Here is a 10,330-nt window from a genome sequence, read left to right on the forward strand (position 1 = left end):
AATAGAACTACTGTATGATCCATCAATGCCACTTTTGGGTAATTATCCAAAAGAATTTAAATGAATATCTTGAAGAGATATCTGCATTCTCATGTTCATCATAGCACTATTCACAATAGCCAAAATGTGGAAACAACCTAAATATTCATTGACAGGTGAATGAATAAAGAAAATGTCACACACACACACACACACACACACACACACACACACACACACACACACAATGGACTATTTTCCAGCCTAAAAAACATTTATGCAATATGTGACAACATGGATGAACCTTGAGGACACTACGCAAAGTGCAAAAAGGCAATCACAGAAGGGCAAATATTGCATGAGTCCACTTTACAAGGTATCTAAAATAGTCAAATTCATGGAATCAAAGAGTAGAATGGTGGTTGGCAGGGGCTAGGAAACCTGCTCAAGTGCTATTCAACTCAAGGTGTCTGGACTGTAGATGCTGACAACTTCCTTATGATGGGATGATGCATATAAGAAGAATAGGAAATTCTCTACAAGCAAAGTATATACATAAACACTTCCTCTTTGAGTTGAGAGAGGAATGCACACTAAGAAAAAATATTTAAATAAAATAGTTGGTTAATTATGCCCTGTTAACTTCTATTTTGACTTCAAAAATGGGGATAGCATAAACTTACATTCTGATATTTTTCATTAGTTTGAAACTGAGAAGAATAGAAGGGAAAAGCAAATATCCTTCATGTTTCCTCCACTTTGGACTTGGAGCCTGATTTTACAGACCAGGACTCCAAGGTTCAGACCCAGAAGAATTAAGATGAAAAGAGAGTAGTTATCCAGGCCAGATCTCTGCCATGCACTCACTCAATAGATGAGGCCAAGTCACAAGGGAACAACTTTGTCATCAGCCTAAATATTCTCTAAAAGAGAACAGAACTTTTTTTTAATGAATTCATGAAACAGAGGCATAGTGAGTCATCTGAGTAAAGGTGGGGCTATTCTCCAAAAAATGGGGGTATGTCAGCAAGGCCATTAAGAAAATTACTACAAAGAAATATAGCTGGAGTAATTGATCTGGATCACTAAGAGGGTCAAGTTGAACATATCAGTATTTTGTGATTCTATTAGTCAGTCAAAGATAAACACAGCACTTTAATCAAGGGTAATTGAATTATTGCTATAAGTCCAAGTCTTAATACCATAGCAAAATACCAGTTGAACCACAAAAATTCCCCTAAATATTTAGAACATCTTTAAAACTATTCTGTACATTAAAATGAAATTATTTTCATGTTTATTCACAAATGTCTGTCAAAGTACTTATGGGTATGGTATATACCATATATAGAGAGAGAGGCTGAAAGATAATGTATGGATATTTATAAATATAATATATGCATGATTTAGAAAAAATATATAGTCTGAAAAAATTATTTATAAAAATGCATGTACAGTCTGAAAAATTGTTTCCTCATTGTTCAACATAACAGAATTCCTTACTTTATGCTTTATAATTATGCTTATTTCAAATCTTTACAAATAGAAAACTTTACTGTAAAACAGCTTAATTTTCCTTTGTTTTTTTAATTAAAGGTGAACAATAAAAAATCCATAGGAAAAAATAAATTTTAACCAGTTCTTTTATGTACACAACATATTTACATTTGTATATCTCCTTGATAAGTTTTAGAAGCCATTCACCTATAGTGTATGTAACACAATGAAGATAAAACATGGGTTACAGATGTTATTGTAATGTGACTTTCTCTTCTATGTTTCACATTGTTTGTCTTCCTTTCTCATAATACTTGTCTAGCAATTGTTAGCTGCTAATTGTAAATTTCGAAAACTCCCAATCATCCAAATAGACATGTAGACACTGGTTTGTATTAAAATAGAATTTGTGCACTTTAGGCTTTAATAATATAAATGTATAAACATGATTGCTAATCTATTAATGTTTAAATTGTGTAGATTAATATGCTCCTGCTGTTACAACTCATGGGTGTTTTGAGAGGTAACCAAGTTGAATACACCATTCCTGCCAATGCAAGGATACTTTTATTACTGATGCTAAACCAGACTTCTCTCTAAATATAAATAACGTAATGATTTGAAAGAGTTAAAATTCTTTAAAAATGCAGTAATTAATACTATATAAATGACCTTCTAAATCCCTTTCTAAGCAAATATTTAACTGTTTATGAGATACTGGAAATCAAGATATAGAAAAACTAACCTGCAAAATGGAACAACCTCACTCTAATTTGTTGATTACAGCTCCTTCCTGATCTGTACCAACAGATTATTTTTAAAGAGCTCATCACTCATATGGGAAAAAAGCATGCATTGAAATGAAATTGTGTAGAAGAAAACCATCTTCATAAAATGAAAGAAGCACTGGCTTGCTAGAGAATGACACAGAATCTATCAGTAAAATAAAATACCTGTCTCGGAAAACAAAGATAAAAGCTGAATGCCTTCATAAAGTAAAAAAGGAGATGAAAAACCATGCTATGTTATTCAAACTCATGAGTCCTGGAAACAAAAGAAAGGTCATTGACAGATACTATACATCAGCTGTGGTGGAGGTAGTTACCCATACTGAACACTGAGGGCCAGGGAGTCAACATTGTCCTGAATGGTTTCAGTCCAAATGGCACCTGATCAGAGATCTTTCCTGGCCACCCTCTCAACTCATTCACCCAACCCGGCAGCAACATCCTCTATCCTTACACCCTGTTAATTTCCTTCAATACACTTAGAACTTTACCATTTCCCCCACTGCTCCAGGAGAGCAGAGTTCACTTCAAATTTGTTCACTGCTATATTCCCTGCATCTACCATAGCGCCTAGCCCTAGCACATAGTAGCCATGCAAAAAAAAAAGAGTTAATCAATTTATGAATGTTCTACTGCCACAGAGGAAATGCCTAGGCCTGACTGGCCCTAAAAAGATAGGGCTTAATTCCCTAAGGACAGATTCTTGATCTTTCACCTCATCATCACAGTGCTCATCTCAACTGACTTCACAGTATCACTGAACTCAACATTGTGGAAAATGTTAACAGACTTTTAACAGGATCACAAAATTAAATGCAATAGTTCTCCAAACAGAAAAAGCTGGCCTCAAATTCCAAGGAGAATCTATGATTCTGTGAGACGGGTTTTCTGTATCATGGATATGCTAAGATATTATAATGTTATGGAAAGAAACATTCCTTTACTGATGAACTTCAGGTGTTTTATACTTATTGCAGAAACAAAAAGAAAATGGGCTGCCATTTGTATTTCAAATACAGGTGTAATATTTTTAAAACTCCTATTAAGTATCTAAATCCTAATTAAATGTGATTATCAAAAAAAATCTGAAGAGAGACATGAATTAATGTACTGTCTCATTAAAATGTTTTATGCCTTTAGTAGTCAAAATTCCAACAATCCTACTTGGAATACTATGTCCTAATATATTAGTCTAGGGTAGGCCATAAGTAGTAATAATTATTATGAAATAAGACTATACTATCCACTAGGCATATAAATGTACACACACACACATAATGTCATTAGAGTCTCATAATTTCATGAGATGACTGTTTAGAGCCCTGTTTTACATTTAAGAAACTTGACTCTGATGAGTTAAAAAAGAAAAAAGAAAACTTTGTCTAAGGCCAAGTGGCTTGTAAATGGTACTTTGCAGTTAAGCATGACTCTATGGAACACACCACAATGAAATGCTTTGATCAGCCAAGCAATAGTCTAATATCAGAAAAATATATATAGCCAGAAAAAATAAGGAAGAAGAATCATCAGTCATTTTTAGATACTGAACATATAGGTTCCACAAAGCAAAAAACATAATTCCTCCACACTTTGTGCCTCAGATAGCTTTGTTAAACTCAGCCTGAAACCTATCCCATACCTCTTTTCTTTGAAAAAAAATCTTTTCTAAGTTACAGGCATCATATTTTAAAATGTGGCATTAAAAAATGTGAAAAAAGATTGTAAGTGATTTTATTATTATCAATAAAACTCCAAATCCCAAAGGTGCACTGTGGACTACCCTGTTGTTGGGAGGTTGGCTGCACACCTATTAAGGCTATTACAGCCCACAGATAACCAGTATTGTGAAGGTAGATCCTGGAAAGTGGGAACAATTCATACAACATTTAATTTATTTTCTTTGTCCTCCCAACCTGCTTGGATTGAATGTAGGGTTTTTGTTAGTTTCTTTTTTCTTTTCCTTTTTTTTTTTGGTGCCAATTTCATTGCTCTTTTAAACACATCAGCAAATAGACGCTTCATATCCTGTAACCATTATACATTCATCGAAGCAGCTTTTTCTTGAGTCCAACAAAATGGTCTTTTTTTCATTTACGATCTTACTTGTCTTGAATGAACATTGACTTTGTGTCCTTCCTAACAGATGACCATGAAGCCTGACACAGGTTGCTTAGCAACTGCCTTATACCCAGAAGTAGAAATAACTCTTTGATATACTCACTATGTGTATTTCTGCTGATTTATTTCATTTGTGTTTAACATGGTAGATCAAACAGACTCATTAGAATTCTACTAACACCCCCAAGGGTAGCAGAATTCCTGGTACACTTTAAACTAAAGTACCCAGAGATCAAAACATCTTACAAGTCATCACAGAATGGTACTGCAGAGTAAAAGAACAATAAAATACACTGTGCCCATTACCAGGGACAAGGTGCATACATTCTCATCAGTGCTAGCACCATGATATTCTTTGAGACTTGAAAAGAATTCTCAAAATTGTTATTGTAACTCTCACTTTTTGCAAAATGATAAAGGACTCTATATTTCCCATTATGTTCTTTGCTAAAACGTCTTTGATATCCTGAAGGACAATCCATTGTTCTAAAGCATGATGTAGTGTAATTCATCATGCAGCAAGAACAATACTAATCACCCCTCTTGTTTGCATCAACCATCACTCTTCGGCCCTCATCGTATCTGATCCGATCTTAACTCATTTATATTATTCGTGACTTGTTTACATAGAAAGAAGTCAACCAAATGTGCAGTGTACTATACCTCAGAACAAAAATCCATGCAGACGGGTCCTAGATCTAAAATTCAAAAATTAAGAACTTAAAAGGTGGGTTAAAGTTGAATATTTTGGCACGACGGCTCCTACCTCAGCAAGCTGCTCATCACTGGCGCCCAGCAGGACCACTCGGGCATGTACATCGGCCTGGACGCCAACACCATGGCTACAGCTTCTGCAGCCCCTTCCTCACCCTGGGGCCATACCCAAAGTCGCTAGGGCCACCCGTGGCCCCTCGTCCTCAGCCACGAGGCTACTGTGGCCCGTGCTCATCCTGGGCACCCATCCTGGGCACCGTGCTCCTGTGATTCTGCCAATCCAAGAAGAAGCCGTGCACGCCTGTCCCCGCGCCCTCTGTGCCCACACACCGCAAATCAAACACTGCACACCAAACACCTGGGACCTCCAGAGACCATGGCAGGAGCAAGGACCTGCCCCTGTCACCAGCCCTCCGGGGCTGTGTGAAGAGTTTGGGGCCCAGCGGCCCCCCAGCACCTGCTGGGCCCTAGGTCAGCTGCCGACCCCAAGCTTTACCCCAAACTCTAAATGGACATACGCGTGTGCACGCACACGCACAAGCACACACACTCACACACAGTTGCACACACTGACATCTCACAGTCACACCTACACACCTGCTTCTGTAGCTTCGCATATTTATCTTGTTAAACAAGAATATGTGCATCCTTTTTCTCTAAAAAAATTAATATTTTGATTCAAATATGTAATTAATATTAGAATATTAAAATGTAATGAATATTAAAATTTACAATATCAGTAAAAATTAGAATTTTTATTAAGGAAATCAGATTTTTATAAGCCTTCTGTTTTTAGCACAGGTTTAAAAATTTCAGAGTTCTGGAAACCTGCAAACTTTTTTATTACCAAAGTAAATAACAAGTGAAAAATCTTTTCAAATTGTAAAAAGTCAATTTAGAAACTATAAAGTTTTTAAAATAGAAATATCAAGGCAAAAAATTCACCCAGTCACAAGAAAATATTTAAGGGGCTATTTTATTTTAGACAACGATTTAAAAATCACCCAAATATTTATGAAATACAGACTAAATAAATATAGCTTGATAAATTTAACAATTATATAGTGGAATACTCTGCAGGAGTTTTTGTGTGTTTTTTTCCTTTTGTTAACGATGTAGATCTCTACTAACTGGTATGAAGTCATTCCCAAAATGAACTGCAAAGTGAATTAAATGGGGGTAGAACATTGTGCTATTATATGTTACATTTGTATTCAAAAGGGGAAGTTTCATATGTGTATGTTAGTGTAATTATATATAATATATGTATGTTATCATGTATATATGATATAATCCTATATAATAAAGAGCTAATATGCTAATGGTCATGACGCCCTCATGCTGTAATGTGTAATGACCAATCAGCAGGAGGCTGCGTGCATGGCAGGCACAGGTGGGTGGGGACTTGACCCTGTGTCCCCACTCAGTGCCGGCTGGGGACATGATGCTGTGTCCCCCATCATGGGGCTTGATGGGGGTGAGGCCGGCGGGTCTGGGTCTCGCCCAAAGGGGGTGGGGCCGGCTGGGTCTGGGTCTCTTCCCTTTTAATGTGCACGAATTTTGTGTACCAGGCCACTAGTATATGTATAATATAATATCTCCAGTATATATACATAATCTATATATATAAAACCCTAAGCCACCAGACTACAGGACAACCACAGGACCAGCCAGTAGTTATGACGTGCACTGACCACCAGGGGGCAGATGCTCAACACAGGAGCTGCCCCCTGGTGGTCAGTGCGCTCCCACAGCAGGAGGGCCACTCAGCTGACCAATGGGTACCAGACGCCAGGCTCACAGCTGATGCGCACAGCTGCTGCAGTGCGAGCCTCTCCTGAAGATACTCCCCCTGCTTGCCCCACCCACCTCCACAAGCTGGTGGGTAAGGCAGGGCTGCAGCCGCACAGAGGTCCACTGATCCCTGCAGGCCAGGCTGAAGGACCCCACTGGTGCATGAATCTGTGAACCAGGCCTCTAGTAATAACAAAATATCTCTAGAAGAATATACAAGGAACTGGTAATAATTTTTGCCTTTGAGAACTAGAAATATGGATAAGAGAAAAACTTATTTTTCACTATACATTCAGGGAAAACATTATTCCTCTTTTTGTTATGGTCATGTGAGATGTCAAAGACAGAAAGGTGTACAATTTATTTTACTTATTGACAAAGAAACAGTACATAATACATAGTGCCCACTAGATCCCAAGAAATGCATGGGTTTATCAAGAAAAACAGATTCACAGTAATAAAGCAAGGAGCCAAGGGGGAAAAAATAGATTATGTCGTTTCCAGTCCAATCTTCTCCTCACTAACCCAAATGCCAGCAAACAGAATTAATGAGATTTCAGAATATTAAAGAATAGTACTTTTCTATGAAGTATTATTTCTCTTGCAACTGAAACTTGGCTTTTCAGAACTCTAACAAAGGAGGACTTAATAAGGAATTATTCTAAATCAATGCAAAAGGTCAAAATTTATTTTCAGTGAGCTAATTATCACATGTGGCTTGACCAGGAACTGAACCGTGACCTGCTGGCTCATAGGTCGACACTCAACCATTGAGCCATGCTGGCCGGGCTCAACACTTATTCTTGAAGGATTCTACAAAGAAAACAACATAAAGACATTACCTTGGAACTTATTTTCCAGGAAATATACAGAACTTAGTTCCTTGAATCTGTGACTGGAGATGTCACTTAAAGTTAGATTTGTTCAGTTAAATGTCATCTAAGAAAAAACAAAAGAATAGTCAACCCAAATTTCTAGATTAATTTTTTGGATAAGTATGAACTTAACTTTATTCATTATCATAAGCTGTAATGATTAATCCTAATGAAAAGGAACACCCAGCATTGTAGATAGAGCACTGGACTGGTATCATTGTGACCCTAAGCAACTGATTGAATTACTTACCTAAAATTGAGAGAGGTAAGGAAAAGAAGTAGCTCCCCAGAGTGAGTCCATAGGAGTCCTGGAGCTTTTTTTCAATATTTTAAAACTATAATAGAATTAATGTATGTGCTCATAGTGAGTCTGCACTAAACAGTAGGATTTTTTTTATTTGGCTGAAATTTATCATCTCAGGATGGTATCATTGCTGAACTCATGCTGAAGAGAATAGCAGTTGTATGTGTTTCTCATTAATTTTAAATAAAAATCCAATTATAACTTTTTTTAATCCCCATCTGAGGATATTTTTTATAGAGAGTGGAAGGGGTGGGGAGAGACAAAGAAAGAGAAACATCAATGTGAGAGAGGCACATTGATTGGTTGCCTCCTGTACATACCCTAACTAGGGCCAGGGATTGAGCCTGCAACCAAGGTACATGCCCTTGACTGGGAATCAAATTCGAGCTCTATCCACTGATAGAGTTAGGGCTAAATCTAACTATAATTTAAGGAATGCTTTTGTTGGGGAAAATTAGACAAACTATTTCAAAATATTGAATCACTAGAGAAAAAATAATTCAAAGAGCTCTTGGCAATTGGGGAAAAAGGAGACATATGTAAGAAAATAAATAAAAAATTAAGAAAGAACTCTTGGCAGTATACCACAAGTTGATGATACATTTCCACTTTAAAAATCAGTTTAGCTATGCATCATTTTTAATATTTTTGAATTTTTGTATAAAATTAGATGAAAAGCAGATCAGATTTTATTTCTAAGCTGCTTTAAAGTTGCTTGACAATTTTAAATGTCTAGATTTTACTTTCTACTCACAAGAGAGTAGGTTTTTAAAAATGCTTGTACTCCAATCACTATAAACACCCTCCTTAGATTTACCTACTTACTAAATTTTTCCATAAAGGTATAAAATTCAAACAAGAGTAACTTCTGATTTAAAATACAGTTACAAATAGATTTAAAAGAAATTTGAGCCCTAGCCGATTTGGCTCAGTGGATAGAGTGTCGGCCTGTGGACTGAAGGGTCCCAGGTTCAATTCCGTTCAAATGCACTTACCTGGGTTGCAGGCTCCTTCCGGCCTGGGCCCTGGTCAGAGCTCATGCAGGAGGCAACCAATCGATGTTTCTCTCTGTCTTTCCCTGTCTTTTCCACTCTCTCTTAAAATCAATGGGAAAATATCCTCAGGTGGAGGGGGGAAAAAAAGAAATTTGGAAAAAAAAAAAAGGTCTGTAATCATACAGTGATAGGGAACAGGAGATGATAAACATTTTTACAATGTATTTACCATTATCTAATAATACTTTAGAATTCAAAAATATAAACTGATTTTAAAAATCAAAAATATCCCAAAGATCCTTTAAAATTTTCTTAACCCTATGACACTGTCAACATCTGAAGACTGTGAACTTCAGTGATTTTTGTGTGTGCATTGTTTTACAATTTCTTTAAAGATTTCACAAACATACACACCAGTTTACTTAAAACAGGATCAACACATCCTGGGAAACCTTGCCGCTTCTTTTCTTTTTTTTTACATGAATGTGTGGTATGAAACTTCCAATAGTCTAGCTTCTGTTCCTCTAAGTACAAACAAGAAATGGTAGGATTGGAACACTCTCTGCTATCAAATTAGGCAATTCATTAAGACCAAAGAAAGGAAAGACTGATTCTAGACTGTTCTCCCACTCTATCTACACAGTATAACTAGGATGGTTTTGATTAAACTAATCACCAATTACTCCAGCCCTAGTATTTCAGATGTTCTAGGTATCTTAGAATTCATCCAGTCCAAACCCTGCCCCCACAACTTACCCATAGAAATCAGAAGCCCAACAAAGGAAAGTGATCTGCTCACCAGTTAGAGCTAAATCTAGCTCTCAAGATACCTGCCCAATGTTCTTTCTTCTACCATAAGTTAGAAATAGTCTTACTAAAATGTTACCTCTTCCTATAGGTTCTTATGCCCCAGCATCTACTCACTTGTGGCCCTCACATGTGGCCTCTTCCAACGGACTGTCTGCTCAGATGAAGTTAGAGCCACATTGTCATGGGCCTCTGACGTCCTTGGTTCACATACAGACATCTTGCTTCCCTGATACATGCACTTCAGACTTCACCACAACTTTAATTCTACCTTCTCCTTCAAATGGATAACCTGGTAACCCATGGTTTTTGGCTTAAACTTGGTGATTCTTCCTAGTCTTCATTTGTTTGATTCAATCCTCCAAAAGGTAAGTGCCTATTGAGTACCTAAGCCTTTTAGCACTCTTGTAACTTCTTTATTTTGTTGGCCTCTCAAGTTACTAAACAGACCTGTATTAC

General features: G+C 36.9%; 1 protein-coding gene across 1 annotated transcript; it reads left to right on the forward strand.

The window, feature by feature from the left end:
• Positions 1–5,130: 5,130 nt before the first annotated feature.
• On the forward strand, positions 5,131–5,727 carry FGFRL1 (fibroblast growth factor receptor like 1; the record flags this gene model as incomplete). Its single annotated transcript, XM_023750791.1, is given in 4 exon segments — positions 5,131–5,218; positions 5,221–5,508; positions 5,511–5,531; positions 5,534–5,727. Coding segments are annotated over 4 exon segments (591 nt in total), but the record flags the coding sequence as incomplete, so codon positions are not given.
• Positions 5,728–10,330: the final 4,603 nt, after the last annotated feature.

This window comes from Myotis lucifugus, unplaced genomic scaffold (assembly GCF_000147115.1).
Source record: "Myotis lucifugus unplaced genomic scaffold, Myoluc2.0 scaffold_15, whole genome shotgun sequence".
NCBI classification, from domain to species: domain Eukaryota; kingdom Metazoa; phylum Chordata; class Mammalia; order Chiroptera; family Vespertilionidae; genus Myotis; species Myotis lucifugus.